At 55.7% G+C, this 19,551-nt stretch overlaps 3 protein-coding genes across 3 annotated transcripts in view; 2 read left to right on the top strand and 1 right to left on the bottom strand.

Annotated features, from left to right (window-relative positions):
• The first annotated feature begins 6,706 nt into the window (after positions 1-6,706).
• On the top strand, positions 6,707-10,805 carry DNTTIP1 (deoxynucleotidyltransferase terminal interacting protein 1). The gene is made up of 13 exons (XM_063296848.1): positions 6,707-6,861; positions 6,950-7,020; positions 7,161-7,257; positions 7,591-7,689; positions 8,107-8,175; positions 8,404-8,460; positions 8,552-8,613; positions 8,914-8,959; positions 9,182-9,240; positions 9,342-9,402; positions 9,947-10,018; positions 10,221-10,276; positions 10,412-10,805. Exons 1-13 carry the CDS (start codon positions 6,757-6,759, stop codon positions 10,569-10,571), a joined length of 1,014 nt encoding a protein of 337 aa, XP_063152918.1. The 5' UTR covers positions 6,707-6,756; the 3' UTR covers positions 10,572-10,805.
• Positions 10,806-12,970: 2,165 nt separating this feature from the next.
• UBE2C (ubiquitin conjugating enzyme E2 C) lies at positions 12,971-15,768 on the top strand. The gene is made up of 6 exons (XM_063300019.1): positions 12,971-13,131; positions 13,243-13,270; positions 13,550-13,636; positions 14,240-14,444; positions 14,941-15,000; positions 15,532-15,768. The coding sequence occupies exons 1-6, from the start codon at positions 13,034-13,036 to the stop codon at positions 15,588-15,590; spliced, it is 537 nt and encodes a 178-aa protein (XP_063156089.1). The 5' UTR covers positions 12,971-13,033; the 3' UTR covers positions 15,591-15,768.
• Positions 15,769-18,177: 2,409 nt separating this feature from the next.
• The window catches only part of ACOT8 (acyl-CoA thioesterase 8), a 7,276-nt gene continuing 5,902 nt past the window's right edge, over positions 18,178-19,551 (bottom strand). Inside the window, exons 7-8 of the mRNA XM_063297899.1 lie at positions 18,781-19,117; positions 18,178-18,421 (exon numbers count right to left, since the gene is read on the bottom strand). Coding sequence (XP_063153969.1) covers positions 18,390-18,421; positions 18,781-19,117 — 369 coding nt within the window. The 3' untranslated portion in view covers positions 18,178-18,389. The remainder of the gene's footprint in view (positions 18,422-18,780; positions 19,118-19,551) is intronic.

The raw sequence follows: 19,551 nt of genomic DNA, 5'->3' as shown, positions 1-19,551 counted from the left end.
GGCTTGGGAGAGACAGGAGAAGCCGGCAAGGGCTGGAGCAGCCCTAGGTCTGGGTTATAAGGATTAGCAAAATCGTAAGAGGACGCCCACTCCCCCGGGCAAGTTCTCCTGGACATGCGCTGTCCATGGAACAACAGTCTAGCCTGGGCAGCCACCATTCACAAAGGCGGATTAGTTTCTGGCATTTCCCACTGTTGCAGCAGAACACAATCATTAATATGCAATTGTGTCTTTAATGGAACAGTGTCATGTTCCCGGGTTCAATGTAGTGTATACATCGTAACGTTTCCCGTGCCGTGGTGCTGACACGCGTTTCTGTTTGGGAGGGAGCTGCTGGGAGACCTTGTGCCAAGCTCTGTATGTGGAATCAGCGCAATGGAATGTGTTTGGGTTATGTGCTCTGCTCAAGGACTTTTCCCACAGACCATCAGAAACGGTTAGGAGCACCTGGGATTGTGAGCCTGGGAAGATTCTACAGGGGGAGGGATCTCGTTTGCACTGAGGGTTTTTAGTTTGAATTTGCCGCGCTTTCATCATTCTCAGCTTTCTCTGTGATCCTGCTTGCTGTTCTTTAATAAATCAGATATCTTTGAATTGACACTCATGAGTCTGATGGTGTTTTAGAATAGGCAACCATTACATAAAGCTGAGAATCACCAAAGTTGTACCGTTAGCTCCTACCAAGATCAGTCTCTTGTGAGGGAAAATAGTTAACGATGGCCGAGTCAAAACCCGACCGGGGGACTCGAGGAGACGGCTAGCGTGATGCCCGAGTCAACGGTCAAGAGCGGAGAACTGAACCTCGCTCCAGAACCTTCAGAATCCCGAGACCTGTCAAGGGATGAATCGAATTCCAATCCTGATGCAGAGGGATCTGACAACTTGGGGAAGAGACAAAATAACCAGCACCCAGCGAATTGTTCGCAGAGTTGATCACCTTGGATGAAGTGGAGGACCCCCAACCAGGGACGTCAGGGACGTCCTGGAAGTATCGGTTCCCACTAACCCCAGACAAAGAATCTACTACGGTGTCAACTGAGAGGAAACCGGGCACGTGAAGGAGAGGGGACTCTCGAACCCCTGAGAGACTAAGAGTGGTGGAAGCCAAAATAGAATCGATGGAGTACATGTTGAAAAACCTGTCTTTGTCACTGGAGGGGCAGGGGAGACGCGGAGGAGATCCCAGCTTCTCGCAACCATCCCCCATCCTCCCATCTAGACTGCCAGTGGAACGCGGCCAGAGACAGCTCCTGGATGAATCTCCACCCCGCAGAGCCCGGCCATCAGTATCCCTAACCTGTAAAGGGAAAGCTACTGTAACCTGGGGCCAAACCACTCAAGTGCCTGCTGGTTCCACTCCAACCAGAGGTGGAGTGAGAGACTTTTCTGTCAAATTTGATGGGGATCCAACAAAGTTATCTTTCTTTTTAACTAATGCTAAGAGTTATATGAGAGAGTTTGGGGCATGCTTCCCTTCCGAAGAGTCTAAAATAACTGCCATTGCCACCAAGTTGAAGGGTCGAGCAGCTGACTGGTATGTTCAATTAAGTGATGCTGACTCCCCTGCACTTGATTATTTTGATGATTTCATCTGGGCATTAAAGCTGCATTTTGAAGATCCTCTGGCCAAGGCAAGAGCTAAGGCAGTGCTGAAGGATCTTACCCAGGGCCAACTGTCTGTAGCTGATTATGCTCTAGAGTTTAAAACTCTGGCTGGTAAAATCACTGACTGGTCTGAGTCAACTCTAATAGAGCGTTATAAAGAGGGACTCAACCAAGACGTCCTGCGTTGGGCGTTGTGTAGAGACGACCCCAAGTCATTGTACGACTGGATCTATCTGGCAGGTAAGGCTGAGCATGCTCAGCATACCTTCATGCAAACTAGAAAATCTGAAAAACCACCCGCCACCATGAGAGGACCCCGAAGTGCTGCAACTGCTGCCTGGCCAAGCTATAGAGCCTGGGATGAGGAGAGAGATCGGCGCTACGCGAGGGGTCAGTGTCTCCGATGCGGAAAGGAGGGCCATTGAGCAGCTGATTGCCCAAAAGCCAAGGCCGGAGATCGAGTGGGGAAGCTGCCGGCCAAATGGCGCCCCCCTTCGTGGCGAATGACAGCAGCCAAAGGAACAGCCGACGCCGAAGAAGTAATCTACTTCTTAGGAGAGGCTGAAGAGGACTTTAAGGAGCCGGCGGGAAATGCCAGCCACCTGCCATGAAGGGCGCCAGCAGGCAGGTGGAAGAGGATGGGCGCGAAGATGCTATGGAGAGTGCTGACTGTCCCGCTTTAACAGTAAAAGTGAAATTGGGTTCCTGCACAAAATCTACCGAGGTATGGGCTTTAGTTGACTCTGGGTGTTCCACGTGTTTAATTCACCCTGATCTGGTTGCCGCTTTGGACCTGCCAAGTTTCCCCCTCCAGCATCCTTTGATCTTCACACAGTTGGATAGTTCAGCAGCGGGGCGGGGGGGGGGCGGCAACCCATTTCACTGGAACTGTGGCAATGCAAATGGGCAGCCACTGTGAGACTTTGAAATTCGTTGTAGCACCTATTGGCAATCCCTTGGTAATCCTGGGGATCCCCTGGTTGACCTATCGAAGCCCCTATATAAACTGGGAGCAAGAACTGTGACTTTTAAAGATGGATTTTACCAAGCTCCTACAGCGGAGATAGTTGCACGTGCGGGGGTTGGAAGGGCAGCGATCGCCACGCGGCGCCCTGACTTGCCACATTTAGAAGGCTTGCCTGCTCAATACCAAGAATTTGCAGACGTATTTGGGGAGATGGAAGCAGATCAGTTACCCCCCCCCTACCAGAAAACTGACTGTGCAATAGAGTTGGTCCCCAATGCTCAATTGTCCAAGCCAAAAATTTATCCGATGACTCAGAAGGAGCTCGAGGCATTACGGGACTTCATTGACAAAAATCTGTCAAGGGGGTTTATTGAACCTGCTAATTCCCCAGTTGGGGCTCCTGTGTTGTTCCAGGAAAAGAAAGATGGCACGCTTCCTTCTTCTGTTGAACTGACAAGTGGCCTCTTTCCATGGGTAGCCCTGCAGGAGACACGTGTGACTCTTGCCCCAGAAACCAGTTCTGCCAGCTGATTCCTGCTGCTGTCTCCCCCAAGGCTCGTTGCTACCTGGCTGCTGCTTCCTGTTCCTGTAAGTGATGAAATGCAGATTGTTATCATGCTCAGATATTAATTTCCCAATTACTTAAGATTACTGTTTGTAATTGACAGTTCAACAGAAGAAGGAAGAATGCAGCTCAAAGGAGGCAGGTCAAGGGGCTGTCCGTACACCTGAGTGGGCTAGGAAAGAGACCCAAAGAAAAAGAACGGCCTTTCCTTGGCCAGGCTGGACTGCTCTGGCTGGCTTGGCTGGGTTGCTTCCTCTGGAGAAACAGCAGCACAGAGTTGCTCCATTGGCGGGAATCTCTTCTCTTGTTTCCACAGAAGCTTGAGACCCACTTCTATATCAGAAGGGGGGATTTTAGCGAATTAAAAGACACCAAAACCAAGTTCCAGTGGGACTCAGCAGAGGGAGCCAGGCTGGAGCCAAGAAGTTCTGTCCACCAAGAAGGACCAGGAGCTGTTTCTACTTGGTCTGAAATGTAACAGGCCCGAACTCTTGCGCAGTCCCTCGTTCTTCACATTTTTCTTGCTCTGAGGAAGGGTGGGAAGGAAGAAGTTTCAGGGCAAAAGAGGACAAATGTTCCACACACCATCTGGCACTGCTATTGCCTGATCTCATCACACAGTAATAAAAGGTAACAAAAAAGAAGCAACATGCACCCTAACAATTACCATCACATTAGGAGTTTATTTCACAATTGTTCAACTCTCCAAGTGTATAGAAACCCCGTTTACAACCTCAGATAGCCTGTGTGGGTCACTATTTTTTGTAGCCATGGGTTCCACATCAGCAACAACTATAACAAGCCCAGCATGACAAAAACTAGCACCAACATTCATTTTCCTTATACTATCTAACAAAATTAACCAAACTATCCTATTACAATAGCAGTAATTATCAATTATCAATAGCAGTCCTATCAATCACAACCGGAGGACGAGGCGGACTATGGCAGACTCGGCTCCAAAAACTCAGCTTTCTCACCCACCGCTCGTACGGGATGCATTCCCTCCACAGCAGCCCTTGCACCAAACAGCTCTGCACTAAAACACGAATCACCTACGTGGTATCCACCACCCCAATTTTCCTAATACTCCATTCAACAGCAACAGCAACAAAGATAGAGGAACAATACCGACATCCTCCCCACAACTAACATCAGCCCTCACGCTCACTATCTCATCGCTCAGCGGCCTGCCCCCACTCACAGGATTTATGCCAAAACGACTTATCCTTAATAAAATAGTACTCTTTAAACCTGCCATCGAAGCAACCCTAACAGCCATGATATCCCTGTTCAACCTATATATCTACCTATGATTAACATATATCTTCTCCATAGCCCTCACACCACTCCTCGGTATGTACAATAAAATGACAAATAAACCACAAAACACAACCGCTATACACATCCACACTAATAATTACATCAATCCTGATACTTCCCATAATACCAAAATTAAGAAGAAACTTCAGTTCCAGCTTAGACTAGAGGCCTTCAAAGCCCCCCAAGAAGACCGACTTTGGTTTCTGAAAGCTTGCAACCAAACTACATCTTCTGCTTGCATTCTATTTAAACCAAAGCTCTGCTGGGCTAGAGGGCCTTGATCCCACAAAACCTAGTTAACAACTAGCTGTCCAAACCGATAGACTTCAGTCTACTTCTCCGTTTCAACAGAGCAAAAACAGGGAAGCCTCAGGCAGCAGCCTGCTTCAGATTCGCAGTCTGTCATGTTGACACCTCAGGACGTGGTAGCAAAGGGCAGAAGCCCTTCTGAGAAAGTTTACCATTTACCGCTGTATCAGCCATACATACAGATTTCTCCCCATCCTAAGATCATCTTCCAATATGAGGTCCAGAGGGAGATCGTATGCCTCACTATGACATTAGCTGGGAGGGAGGCTTGGTGGAAGTTCTGTGAAGAAGTATTTTATTTTTTTATTATAGATTTGTATGGCCGCCCATCTTGGAGCACAAATGGGCGGCTCACCGCAAGGAATGTTGTTTCTGTTGGATTTAATCAGTGCTGGCGTGCATAGCTTCACACAAGGTGCCAGTTCTGGTCACTTCTCCAGAATCCAGGGATGACCTTGGGTGCTTCCAAATGAGGATTTATTGTGCAATCCTGCTTGATTCAACAAAGAACCAATCGAAGCGAATATTTGTAGTTCAGGGTTGAACTGTGGAGTTCAACACAGTTGAACAAAGTTCAAGACAGTTCAACAAAGAACGATTGGAAGCCAGAGAAAGATGTCTTCTGCTCATACCCCTTACGTGTGTTCCACTTCTCTTTATTTTTACCATCTCTCCCTCTCGCACACACGCTCCTGGAAGAAAAGGTGAAACCACTACCTGGGTGGGCGCCTGAGCTCCTCCTGGAAGCACTTGGTCCCCACCCATTCTCCCATTCCATTCTAGCTCTCCCAGGCGCTGCCCATTAATACGTAAACGTCCATGCGCTGGCTCACCCTCCGGAAGTCTGCAGCTCTGCCTTTTCCCTTTGAGCAGCAGGCTCATGGCCAAGTCCTCTCTGGAGGCCCTCTGGAAGCCTCCCGCAGATCTCTCAGGAAAGTTAATCCATGGGAATGGCACCCTCTGGCAAGCAACACTTTCTGGAGCGGGGCTGGGGGGAGCCACTGACTAGAAGCCTGCCCTACGCTCGGGAAGCGCAGCGGCACCCTGGCCCCGTGCCCCAAAAAGGCTTGCATTTCATTCTAATAAAGCCTCCAGGTTGGGCCATTCCTGGGCTCTGCTTTGGATCAGGGTGCCACTAGTGGAATTGCCTAACTACACAGATGCTACAAGCTGTACCTTTGCCAGATCACAGTAATAGTAGCCTCCTTATGAAAGCTTTGCCAGAGACAGACAGACAGACAGACATTCAGCTGGTATAACTTGTATTTTCTTGGTTTCCACTGTAGGGGATGGCACCATGTCTTGCCCACTGTTACACCAGACGTGGGAATTCTTAAAAAACAGGACAGACCCGCAGGAGGGACGCCCAGTGGGCTTTGGCGGTGCTCGGACTGCTGCCAAAAGGCTCCTTTGCCACCCGGCGGCCGCGGGTCGCATGCAAGCGGGGGGGGCATTTACGCCTCGGAGCGATTCCTGGTCAAGGGGCCGCCCGACGGGCCCTCCCAGCTCCCAGCGCCTGAGGGGCCTGAGGGGAGGCGAAGACGCCAGCCGGGGGTCCCGTGGTGGCCCAACCGCCCCTTCGCCCAGATAGGCCGGGAAGGGTCCCGTTCACCAGGGAGCCCCCGGAGCCCTTCGCTCGGGCCTGGGCGGGGGGTTTCTCCCCCCGAGGGCCTGAGGGGGCCGGAGGACGCGCTTCTCTCCAGCGCGGCCCCCCAACCGCCGGGCAACCCACCGGCAAGCGGGCTCCGCGCGGGCGCCCCTCGCCCCTCGGGCGGGGCGAGGGGGCTGGATCCGGGCGGGGGCCGCGGAGCGCTCGGGGGCCTGAGGGGCCGCCCAAGACCCGCCCCTCCCTCGCCCCTTTGACGCCCTCTCCTTCTGGGGTCGCCGCCGCGCCGTTGCCGGGCAACGCGCGCCGCTTCCGGGTTCGTCTGTCGCGCGGCGATGACGTAGAGGAGGTGCGCCCGCGGCCCGGGACGCTCGGCGGAGTATGGGGGCCGCCCGGGAGGTCGAGCCTCCGCCGGCGCAGGACGAGGAGCCGGAGGACGAGGAGGCGGCGGGCGAGGGGGAACCGGCAGCGGGCGCGGGCGCCGCGGTGAGGGCGGGGCCGGCGGGAGGGGGCGAGCAGGGCGGGGCCGGCGGGCGGGCGGGCGCGGCGTCTCTGACCCCCCTCCCCCCCGCAGAGCCCCTGGAACATCATGATCAAGCACCGGCTGGTGCAGCGGCGCGGGCGGCGCTCGCAGATGATGAGCAGGTACGCTCCCGGCACCCCCCCAAGAGCGCCCCGTGGCTCCGGAGGGGGAGGCTGCGGCGGTGCCAGGGCGGCCCTCGGGGTTGGGAGGCGCCGGGGGGCCGGCTTGCCGCGGGGGTCGCACAAATCCTCTCCCGGTGCAGCTTCACAGACCCCGTGGTCTCCATGGACCTGCTGCGAGCCGTCCTGCAGCCCAGCATCAACGAGGAGATCCAGGCCGTCTTCAGCAAATACATGAAGGTAGGGGGCGGGGGGCGTTGAAGGAAGCAGCGTGTACCCGCGAGGAAGCAGCCGCCTGGCCGGAGCTCCAGGGGGGCCATCGACCTCACCAGGTGGCAGCAGCCCCCCCTGGTGCCCCCGATGAGAGCCCGGGATTGCATTGTAGGACATATTGGGGGGGCACCAGGTTTGGGGGTTTATGACTGTTGTGGGCCGCCCAGGGTTGTGTTTTCTAAGACAGTTAGCCATGTAAGTCTTATAAATAAATAAATCCATCCTTCAGGAGGGGGGTCAGTTCTGTCCTCCATGTCATAAAGCCCTCACATTCTGAGAGGGGCTGTTCTTTTTCTCAAGTTTTTCCAAAAGGCGGCAGGGAACGTGCGAGAGAATGTCGGCGAGGACGTGGACACGGAGCAGCTCATCCAGGAGACGTGTCGCAGCTGCCTGGAGCAGGTGGGTGGGGGTTGCAGAGCAGCACTGCTTGGTCCCAGAAACCACCACTCTTGAGCACTGGATGTTAGGGGGAGAGGTGGACAGCCACAGCTGGGTGAAAGGAGGGCCCCGGTCTACCTTTTCTGCCGAGTGGGATGCCAGTGTAGCTTTTTCTGACTTTTCCTTGGGAAAAGGCTTAGCAGGAGCCCAGGGGAAGCTGCTGATCAGCGCATGGCCCCACGTGGTTGCCGAAAGTGCATCTCTAAGCTGCTCAGATTAGCGAAAGTTGGGACTCACTACACCTGCACAGACCTTTCTGAGCAGCCTGGAAGGCCTGTGGCAGGCAAGGCTTTTCTGGCGTTGCCAGCCACAAGCATCAGGGTTTGGGGGACGCTGACCAACCCTCCTGGTGTCAGTCTGACTATCCTCTCCTTGCAGGCCAAGCTTCTGTTCTGTGATGGAAAGAGGCCTGCTGCAAGAGTTCCCTACGAAGTGCCAGCAGTGAAGGTACACGCAGGAGGCTGGGCTCGGGAGCGGAAGAGAGTCTGAGGGTCCCTTCCCCTCCTCACTGTGGGAAGCCTGTGGCTACACAGGCCATCTGTGCAGCGAGCCAACAACTGGGGAAGGAATTGCGGATGCTCCGCTGCCCCCTGACTGAGTGGGCTGGGCAGCCAGAGAGCCGGGGCAGGTAGCAGTTCTCGCTCTCCAGGTACCGCTTTCTTTCTCTCTGCGCAGCGGGCCAGGCCTCTGGAGGACGAAGTGAACCTGCAGGGAAGCCCCATCCCCAGAAAGGTAGGCTGTTGGGGGAACCCCTGGTGGAACGCAGTTCGCACTGTCTCCGTGCAAGCAGGAGACATTGATGGAGGGCTCTTCTCCCTGGCAGAGAAAGGGGAGACCTCCAGGACAGAGCCAGCCTGGGGACCGTGGCGCCTTGGGTGTCGGCATGTGAGTAGGGTTCCCAGACGGGGCCTGGGGGGGCTGCTCTGGCCTGACCTTGCCCTCTTCCCCAGGGAGACTGTGGGACACCCCTCTGGCCAAAACGGTAGGAGCGAGCCAGGAAGGGGGGGCTTCCCTTTCTGAGGAGGGGTGGAAGGTGCACCCACGATTTGAGTCTGGCACACAGCTGAGCCTGTTATGGCATGGGGGTGCAGGGAGCCACACGGGCTCTCCCCTGGAAGGACGAGCGCACGACGCTTGGCTGTTGCTGACTCTTTAACTTCCCAAGATCACCCTCTCTGCTTTCAGGGGGAAGACCAAGTCTTGCGAACCAGTTCAGAGGGATGGTCCCAAGGTATGCTGGGCACAGAGCCCCCTTTCAATTTGCCAAGCCCTCCCTGGGGATGGGAGCAATGAGGAGCCAGCCTTTCCAAAGCAGAGCCAAGGGGCTGACTGGACCTGGGCTCCCTCCATCAGCAGGCCCCTGAGAGGGGAGCTGCCAAGAGAGGGCCGAGGGGCCTTCCCATTCCTGTCATTGACTCCCATTCCTCACTGCTCTCCACTTCTCTCCTTGCAGTGGGACCCCTTGCGCCTGACGGAGACCACAAGCTTTGTTCTTGGGTCAAGAGCAAACAAGTAAGGGAGGATTGTGAGCCAGGCTAAATTTTAGTATTTATTCAAAGGGGGGAGGGTTAGGGCTGCCCCTCAACTTCTAACCATTCGTGTTCTGGATTCAGAGCCCTTGGAATGGGAGGAACCAGAGGCAGACTCTACATCAAGCACCCCCACTTGTTTAAGGTCAGTCGAGTTTCTTTACTGGGGCAGGGAATCTTCCTCTCCAGCCTCCGTACGTGGGACCGCTGGAGGCAAGGGAGAGCGGCGTGGAGGTTGATTGCTCACAGCTAGGAAATCTGAGATTGGAGAGGGTGGGCATCTCTTAATTTACCAACATACCCAAGGAATATCCTTGCTAACTGTTTTCAGCAAGAACGCCATGTTTCCTCAGCCATCAGATTATGGTGAAAGGAGATAAGTTGGCATCTGATTACTGTTATTCAGTGGCAGGCTGACTTTTGGCTTCATCAGCATTTCTGTTTTCGTTTTTTTGCATCGTGGATTTTGTGCAGGTGTCTATCCTGACTTGCAGGCATCCACCTACTTGGCTGATTCATACCAAGGGCTGCATTTTCTTCCTGACCAGCTTTTCCTCCCCCTCCCTCTCGGTAGCCCCTGCTCCACCTCCCCTGGCATTGCCCCTGAGCCCCCAACTCGGCCCTGAGTAACACCAAGGATCAGGGCTGCTGCTGCTGCGTCCTCACTTCTGCCTCTCTCTCCTTCCCAGTATGCGGCAGACCCACAAGACAAGCACTGGCTGGCTCAGGAGCAGTACATGAGGGCCACTGGAGGGAAAATGGTCAGTAGGGGGGAACGGCAGGGGCGGGGAGGCGGCAGGAAGGGGCAGACAGCTGCTTCTACCTGGACCTTTGCCCTCGGAGTTCTGCAGAAGGCCAGCAGAGTCCTGTCCAAGGATGGGCTCCTTTCCAGCATTTCTCCTGCGGCCAAGAGGGCCGGGATGTTGCTTGGTCCTTCTGATGCCCTTGCGTCTCCCTGCATAGGCCTATCTCCTGCTGGAGGAAGATATCCAGGACCTGGCTGCCAGCGACGAGTATAGGTGAGCCTGGGCAAGGTGGGGAGCTGAGCCCATTCCCATTTATGGGTAGAGCTGAGCAACATGCCTGGTCAGCGCCAGGCTCCTCTGAAAGGCCCTTAGTCCCAGCCTTCTGGTCCTGCTCCTCCTCCTCCACAGGGGTTCCCAGGACCTGAAGCTGGATGAGCTGAAGCCCTTCACCATTCCCTCCTGGATGATTGTGAAGATGCAGAGGTACATGAAGACCCTCCGCAGCGAAGGGGAGCAGCAGCCGCTGCAGCCACCACCCTCCCTGCCTGAGGGAACGCATGAAACTTAGACCGGGCCCAGCCAGGGCCGCCCACAAGGGCCTGCTCCTCATCTGCCAGGGACAGGGCTGCAGGGCTGCTACTGGGAAGGCCAGGTGGGGGGAGGCAGCACCCCCCCCCCGTCTCTTTTCCAGCCCAGGATCCCGCCACGCACTTCCCTCCTTCCTGATTTTGTATCTGGAGTTTTGTATTTGCTCGTAGGAGCATTTAGAGCAGGCGAAAAATAAAAGAGGCATCTGCTCAAACCTGCTTTGCTGTTGAAAGGCCAAGCAGGTGGTGGGAGACAGCTGGCAAGTGGTGAAGGGGGCTCCCTGGCTGCCGTGCAGGAGGGCGCCTTGATCCCCCCGAAGGCTTTTGTGAGCGGCCGCATGCACACCTGCTGTCACCCGAGCGGTCGTTCCAAGCTTCAGTGGTAGGAGGTGCGCAGCGCCGGAATTGCCTAACCCTCGGGCCCACACAATGGCCTGGCAGTGGCTGGGTTCACACGTTGCACTAGGCTTCTGCGGATGTCTTAGCTTGTTGTATGAGCCCAGCTGTGGCGGCTTCCCCAGTGAACTACAAAGGGATCATGGCTTACCATGGCACCTCTACTCGTTTGGTAGCGTGGGGAATGTGGAAGGTGGGGGCCATGCTTCCGCTCCTTCCTCAGTGGTGGTTCCAGTCTGGCAGAGGGGTGTGAGGTTGGCCCAGTGGCCCTGCAGGGAGCAGCAGAGGTTGCATTTCTCTCCCCTGCCTTCTCAAATCTATGGTATAGGTAGTCCTTAACTTAGGACCATTCATTTAACAACCATTCAAAGGTACAACAGCACTGGAAAAAGTGACTTGCAACTGGTCCTTGCACTTATGACCATCACAGTGTCCCCGCAGTCACATGATCAAAATCCAGGTGCTTGGCAACCTGTATGTATTTATAACAGTTGAGGTGTCCTGGGGTCATGTGATCACCATTTGCAACCTTCTCCAGGCTTCCAGCAAGCAGTCAATGGGGAAATCCAGATTCGCTTAATGACTGCATGATTCCCTTAACAATTAGCAAAACAGTTGTGAAATTGGGCATGACTCACTTAATGACCACATCACTTAGTGACAGAGGTTCCAGTCCCAATTGTGGTCATAAGTCGAGGACTACCTGTAAATGAAATTTCTGGAGGGGGCCATCCAACAAACTGGGGTGCAATATCAGTGTGCCCAATTACCTGTTGATGCTGGCTGGGGAATTCTGGGAGTTGAAGTCCACACATCTTAACATTCCCAAGGTTGAGAAACATTGCTCTGGAGAGTCAAGGGAGAAACTCCTTGTAGTCCCACTCTTCCAGGGGGGGAGGGGAGCCAAAGCTAGAAGGAGCTGCTGCTCAGGGGCAGCACTAGCCTTGCAGAAGGGTGGTTAAAAACAGGCTTGCCAGAGATTTCCCTGTATTGTAACATCCTTTTCACAGTTAAGGTGTATGTGGTTAATTATTTTTATTTTTTATGTTTTAATCCTACTGTGGATGCTCTGTTTCCCCCCCTATCTTGTACACTGTTGAGAGTGGTGAAATGGTGGCAGGATACAGATTTCAAAAAAATATATGTTTGGGATTAAAAGCAAACGACAATCAAGTTGAAAACCACCTATGTTGTGACTGCATATAAAAATTGGAAGCCACGTTCAGTACAATAAACAGCCTGGAGAGATGCAAGGAGCCACCCAGCCTCTCCGCCCCCCCAGCTTGGGGAAAGAACCAGGTTTTCACCCATTTTCTGAAACCGGGAAGGGAGCGAAAGGAGAACGGGAAGGCGAGCGGGCGCGCCAGCGGGGAGTGGGAGGGAGAGGAACGAAGTCCGGCTGCCCCCGCGCCCTTCCCCGATGCCCCCCACCCTCTCGCGCGGTTCCCCGGAAAGGCAGCCTGGGGCCGAAGAGCCCACGCGCAGAGCCGTCTTCTGCGAGACTTCGTCGCCCGCCGGCAAAACGGCACGAAGCTTCCCCGGGAAGGGTCCCCCGCCGCCGCCGCCCGGGAAGGGAAGGGTGGGCGGGTGGGCGTCGGGTTGGTCTGGCACTGCCGCGGCGCTCCCGGCGGGGGAGAAGCGGGTCAGCGCAGGGGCCCAGCCGGCGGGACTCGAGGGGCACTCGGGGCCGGAGCGACGGACCGGCCGGCAGAGGCTTTCCGCCACGGCCGGGCTTGCAAAGCGCGCGGAGCGCCCCCTCCGTCTAGCCCGCAACAGCCCGGCGGGGAAGGCCAGCGGCGCCCCGGGAACCCGCGCGGCCGCTCCTTTAAGGGCGCCCCGCCCACTCCTTTCGAACAGACGCCTCCGTCGCGGCCAATCCCGGCGGGCGCGCGACGCCATTGGGCAGATCGAACGCGAGGGGACCGCCGATTGGCTGCGCCTCCGGAGCTTTGCAACATTCAAACTCGCGGAGCGGCTCGCGCAAAGGAAAGCTTCGGAGGGCGAGACGCGGCCGGAGCGAGACCCGCAGCCGCCCGCCCGCCGCGCCATGGCCTCGCAGAACGCCGACCCCGGCGCCGCCCCCCGCGCCCCCAGCAAGGCGGCCGAACCCGGCGGGGGCGCCGCGCGGGGCTCCGTCCGCCGCAGGTGGGGGCGCGCGCGGCCGGCTTCCTGGGCACGTGTGGAGGCTGCTTTCGGCGATCTGGCCCGGGTCGGTGGCGCGTCCCTGGGCTGACCTCTCTCTTTCTCCCCCCGCAGGCTGCAGCAGGAGCTGATGACGCTGATGGTGAGGGTCGCCCCCCACGGGCCGGCCCAGGCGCGGCGCTCCGCACGGTTTGGGGCCCTTTGTCCGCCTGCGGCCGCGTCCGTCCCCAACAGGCTGCGCGGGGGGGGGGGGGCGGTGGTTCCGGCTCGAGGCAGCCTCGCTCAGCCCCTGCTTGGGCGAGTAAAGCCTCCTGGAAGCGCAGCGGCCCGGAGCTGCCTGTGGCTTGTTTCCGAGCACCTTGTTTCGCCTGCAGCCCCGAGCCGCCCGGGTGCCTCTGACTCACGCTGTTTTTCCTCGCAGGTGTCCGGAGACAGCGGCATCTCAGCCTTCCCGGAGTCAGACAATCTCTTCAAGTGGATCGGGACCATCAACGGCGTGGCTGGGACGGTGAGTGGGCCGAGGGGGAAGGCTGCTCTTGGCCCCAGCGGGGTTGGACTCCGGCCCCTGCGGCCCCTCCAACCTCGGAGGCGGAAATCTGTCACTCTGTAAATAAAGCAGTGAACCAGGCCCAGCACCAGCATCCAAGCCCTTTAGTGTCCTGATGGATAAGGAAGGACCCGGATGCGTGCAAGAACTCGAGATGAGCCTGGTGAATGGGGCTGGTTCTCACAGGCACTCCTTGGAGCTCCAGTGCCAGCCATTGTGGTCTGAGCCATCAGGAGCTTCTGGGGCTGAGAAGCCTCTCCAGCACCATGTTCCTTTGACCAGCAAGAACCCTCTCTGGGTATGGGGGGAGGGGGTTTCTAGGCAGCTGCCCAGACCTGCAGAAACAGGGCACCCCAAAAAAAACAGGGGTGCTGCTTTCAAACAGGAATATCCAATGCACTTTGGGGTAGCAGGCTGAAGGTTAGGAGTTTTCCTTCAGGCCAAAGGCAGGTGGTGCAGGAAACTGCCTGAACCTGGGACCATGGAGGGCAAGGGGGACCAAGGAGTGTGTCCTGACATGCCACGCCTGATCCTTTCTTCTCTCCTGCACCCCTGCCAATGCAGGTGTATGAGGACCTGAGGTACAAGTTGTCCTTGGAGTTCCCCAGCGGGTACCCCTATAATGCCCCCAGTGTCAAATTCCTCACTGCCTGCTACCACCCCAACGTGGACCTGCAGGGGAACATCTGCTTGGACATCCTCAAAGACAAGTGGTCAGCTCTGTACGACGTCCGGACCATCCTGCTCTCCATCCAGAGTCTGCTGGGAGGTGAGGTGGAAGAACCCACCCCAGTCCCAGAATCGGCAGGGGCTGGGATGAGGGAGCTTCCTGGAAATGAGCTTCAGGCTCAACTGCAGCTGCGGCTCTGCTGCCTTTCTGCCCCTGAAAGAAATCCCCTACGTGCGTGCCCCCTCCATCAAGGCGTGCACTCCCTGCCTTTTCCCCATTGCGTGGTCTCCCACCCGCCCACCCCGCTAGCTGTGGAACTCCCACTGAAGCACCTGAGGTGTGCCCCGAGAAGAGAGGGTGATGGAAGAGAGGGAGCGCCATGCCAGGAATCCCACTGCCCAGGGGTCCTGGGTCCTGTGCAGAAGAGTCGCGCAACTGAGCCTGTGGCTTCCTTGGGCCAGGAGTGCTGTCAAGCCACCCTCCCTGGGCAAGACCCACCCTTGGGCGGTGCAGAGTTCCCAGTCCCATGGTGACTGGGAGGTGGGAGGTTAATCAAACTCAAAACACATTTTGATACCTCCTGTGCTGCTTCCAGAACCAAACATCGAGAGTCCTTTGAATACGGAGGCTGCCGAGCTCTGGAAGAACCAAGCCGGTGAGCATCTCTGAGGGTGCTTTTTGGAGGAGGAGAACCCTCGGAAGAGGAGACCCCCAGCACTGAGGGGAGAGTCACATGATGCAACTTGGGTTGGGGGTGTCCTCTTCTACATTTCAGGGTGCCTCATGAGGACTTGGATCTTTCCTGTCTGAATGTGGAGGGAATCGCCCTGATTCATTTTTGTGTTCCTCCTCTGGCATCTTGTCTTTTTAAGGAAGATGCTTCATACTGCTTTGCTGTATTTTTATGGCTGCACTTTAAGATTTTCTTGGCCGCAGAGGAGCAGGCACAGAATTAGACAAAAGAAACATCGCCCACTTGCATCTTTGGCCATCTCTGGAAATTCTTCCCAGGGAGTGGGGAGGATTTGATGCCCAGAAAAGACTTGGCCGAATTTGCCTTCCTTGTTCCAGCCTTTTTTCTAAATGCAAAGAAAAAGCTGAAAAATGCACTGCTGCTCCCCACTCAGCCTCCTTGGCTGGAACTTGCTCTGCCGGGGTCTTAATCCACTCTTGTCTCTCCATGCAGCCTACAGAAAATACCTCCACGAGTCGTATGCAAAACACACGAAGAGCCAGGAGACTTGATGTCCTCCCCAGCTACCACCACTTCATGGTGGGGGGGGGGGGTGCGTCTTCTCCCTTTTCTGTTTTATCCTTGTATTTTATGTACTTCAGCCCCTGTTGTATTATAGATCATTTAAAAGTTTATTTGGCTTTTTTTCCTGGTGTTAATGTATAAATAAACATGTTTTGTTTTTATGAATTGATGCCTAATTGAGTATTTTGGGGAGAACGGGTTTAGGTTAATTCCACTCCTTGGAAGGGGCATCTGAGAACTGCTTTTCCAGTGATGTTTCTGGTGAGAGATCCAGGGGGCAGAGGGGTGTCCCAGTGTGGATGGCTGGACTCCCATGGAACTCGGGGTCTCAGCCCTCCTAAAGCAAGAAACAAGGTGCCAACTGATGTTTGCCACAGTGTGGGGTGGTGGCAGCTTCCTGGGAGCCCCTAATCAGGAAAGCACAGGTATGAGAGGTCCGTATGCAACTGCCAATAGCAGTAGCCATTTCTTCTGACACCCACCACCACCACCCCAACATCTTTCAGGCTTTTGCACCTGGGCCAAAGGCAGACTCAGCCCAGCCAGGAGGAGGTTTTGTTCTCGGGGGAGGCTGCAGGCAGAACTCTGGGGAAACAGCAGGACTTGTGGGGCAAGATGGATAGAATGCCACCATCTTTGTCCTCCACCCCCTGCTTAAAGTGGAATTTCTATGTTTCCTTGGTTATCTATTATTTTCTCGAATAGGAAGAATGCCATGGGTAGAAGCTGCATTAGAATTTTGATCTTTACATTTCTAAGTATTCCTTATTTCTCTGGACAAAATAGGAAAATAGATGTTGGGTGTGAATATTATTCTACAGTATCTTTTTGTCCTCTGTAATGATATGAAAAATGAGTCATTGGTAGTAGATCGTCACCATCTCGTCATCTTTTGAAGTTTTTGGTTTAACCGACTTGCCAGCTGCTGTTTAATATAGCATGGCATTATATGTCTCCTGCACCCTGCCATGTTTGCAATTTTAGTATTTAAAGATAAATATGAAATATTTTTATATTTTTCTTTTTTAAAAGGTTTGATTTTTTTTTAATCACTTGAGGTTTTGCCCTAATGGGGGAAGGCTGAGACTCCTAGCCATACGCCCTGATGCAACGTAGCCAGAAAATGGCGCTATGGTGATTTTTCACTTCTACCTAGAAAATGTCAGAAGATCGGTGGGGGCAATATTTCCAAGCCACTACACAGAGCAGGAGGAAGGCCAGAGTGCTTCTGGAGAGGAGGCTGGAGACCTCACTCCCCCTGTGAGCTCCACCATCCTGCCAGGGCTCCAGTTCAACTTTGCATCCTTTCTCGTCCGCCTCAAATCTCCCACCAGTCCAGTGGGATGGCAGCCTCCACGGTGTATAACTGCACAAGCCTTTATGAACTCTCCTCTCCTTTCAACCCACCGTTTTCTCATGAGAAGCCTTTCTGCCTCTGCTTCTAGACATTGCTAGGGAGACTTTCCCTTCCTAGGAGGATCTCCAGCAGACACGGTTGAACTGACAAGCTTCGGCTTGCAGCGGGGAGCCAGGGAATTGGCAGCCTGGAGGAAACTGTCCTGTTCCACCCCTTGAGAACTGATGCCCTTGGACCCCAGCCTTCGAGAGTTGCAGGTTCATCTTAGCTGCTCCCGCGGAATCACTGCTCCCCTTAGATCCAGACCACCGCCTCCCTGGTGAGCTTCAGTGGAGGAGCGAAATCCTGGCACTGGGAAGGAGCGTGGGGGTGGGGGGTATTAAGTGGGAGATCTGCCCCAGCTGGATTACACCATTAAGTTTTCCCACTGTTCCCTGTGGGCTGCCTTGTTTCGATGCTTCGTTTTGCTGCACATACTGCAGAGTTTGGAGGGGAGGGGGGGAGGGAGGCTTGGCCTCTTCATCCCAGTCAGCTCCCCTCCTTCCCAGGCCTGCCACCACCAACCTTGCAAGTGCCCCAGGACAGGAACTGGGTCCAAAGCTATTCAAAGGAGCTGGGCTGTGACCACAGAACAGCCCTTCTTGTAGTTCCTCCACTTCTTTTCCTAAGCTGGCGGCTACATTGCCATGAACAGATGCCAGCCTGCCTTTGGGTCTGCGTGTGGGGTGGGAGATGCTGTGACGCCTCTGCTGCTACCTCCCCTCCCCTCCCCCCTTGTGTTGGCATCCGTGCTCACTTTCTCCCCTGAGCCAGCATAGGGAGGTGGGGGAGGGGAGGTTGCACAATATGCTAAGCCCTGAAGCCCAGTGCCTGGAGCCACCAACACCCTAAGCCAAAGCCAAGCTGGCCAGCAACTCCTACACCTCCCAGAACATCCCAGTCCTTCCCCCTCCAGGGCCCTTAATTGCCCCAAAGTTGCCTCTTGGCTGACAAAGGATGCCCTCCCCCGCTTTGCATGATGGCATCCACTCACGCAGAGGCATCACAAGGTTTGAGGCAGACAGGAGGGGCTGCTGGGGGACTGAAGTCAAGCCAGGGTGCTGATGGGGGGGTGGGCTTCTGCCTATTTCCCCTCCTCCAGCTGGGCAGCCTCTGGGGCATAGCAGGTGGGAGGGACGATGCTCCTGCAACCACACTCAGCCCTGCAGCCCCACTGCTTCCAGTCCATTGCTCTTTATTCAGGTGTCGATGTCAAAAACAGGGTTTCACAGCGTTGGGGCGATGGGATCCAGAGCGGAGTGGAGAGGCATCTCTGAGCTGTGCAGAGCAAGCTGGTGCAGGAGGGGGGGCTCGTGAGCTCGGCTGGGCTGGGGGCCGGCTGGGCTGTGGGGAGCTGCCCCCCGCTGGCCTTGCAGGAATGTCTCGCGCTTTACTGCACACCCTCCATCATCTTCAGGAACTCTGGGGGAGATGGAGATGGCAGCTGGATCAGCCCCCAGCAGCAGTGGGCCGCAGAGCACCGCCTCCCAGACATGGTCTGAAGCCAAAGATGGCATCCCACCCACAGAGGGGCACCCAGCACCCCCAACCAGCTGGTACCCACCTTGGAGCAGCCTGCCTGAACTGTTTGTGGGTCCTGCTCCCCAGGAGGGACTCTGGCAATGGTGCTCAGGCCCTACGGTCCCAAACCCCAAGTGGGGAGATGGTTGTGGCTGGAGCTGGAAACAGCCATTTCTATCAGGGGCGGGGGGGATGGGGGCAGGGCAGCAACTGCGGGTCAGCTCGGCCCCCAAGAAGCTCCAGCCATCCAAGCCGCTCACCATCAAAATCAATCCGCCCATCGTTGTTTTTGTCTCCGTCCCTCATGAGCTCCTGGATCTCATCTTCTGTGACGTGCTCTCCAGAGACCCGGAAGATCTCGACCAGCTCATCAGCATCCAGAAAACCATCAGCATTCCTGGCAGGAAGGGGGGGAGGAATGTGAGCCCTGAAGGCCAAGATCCTGAAAGCATCCCTGTGCAGTCGGCGGTCAGCTGAGCAGAGCCAGCACAGCTGCACAGCGGGCACAACTGTTGCCCAGCCCGGCTGAGCACCGCAAGGCCAACCCAGGACCAGGAAAGGCCCGGATCCCCTCCCCCTCCGCAGCCTCAGCACCAACTGGGTCGAGGGACCGGGACACCAAAGGCGTTGGGCCCTCGGAGGCAGGGACCAGGGCAGGGGTGGCGGGAGGGCTGGTCCTTTGGTTTGGCGAACTGAGGGGCTGCCCGACTGCCCGAAACTCCAGGTGGCTTACATCTCCAAAGGCAGAAAGCATTAAATGAAAGAAAAAGACATGTACATCCATAACAAATGATCTGGCGTATCAAAGAAAATGAACAGAGCCAAGTTTTCAGAGGCTTGCTGTGCAGGGGGGCGGGGGTGGGCTATTCCAGAGAGCAGCTGCTGTGGCAGAGAAGGTGCACCTTCTTGTTCCCAACCGATAACACTGTTCAGTCAAAGGGACCTGAAGCGCACCCACCCTGCCCAGTCTTCCTGAGAAGCAGAAACTATTGGAGAGGGGAAATCCCTCAAATAGCCAGGTCCTGCCCCAA

The sequence above is a fragment of the Candoia aspera genome, chromosome 3, assembly GCF_035149785.1.
Source record: "Candoia aspera isolate rCanAsp1 chromosome 3, rCanAsp1.hap2, whole genome shotgun sequence".
Classification (NCBI taxonomy): Eukaryota; Metazoa; Chordata; class Lepidosauria; order Squamata; family Boidae; genus Candoia; species Candoia aspera.
Note: the sequence above shows the minus strand (reverse complement) of the source record. Positions and strands in the feature narration are given on the sequence as shown.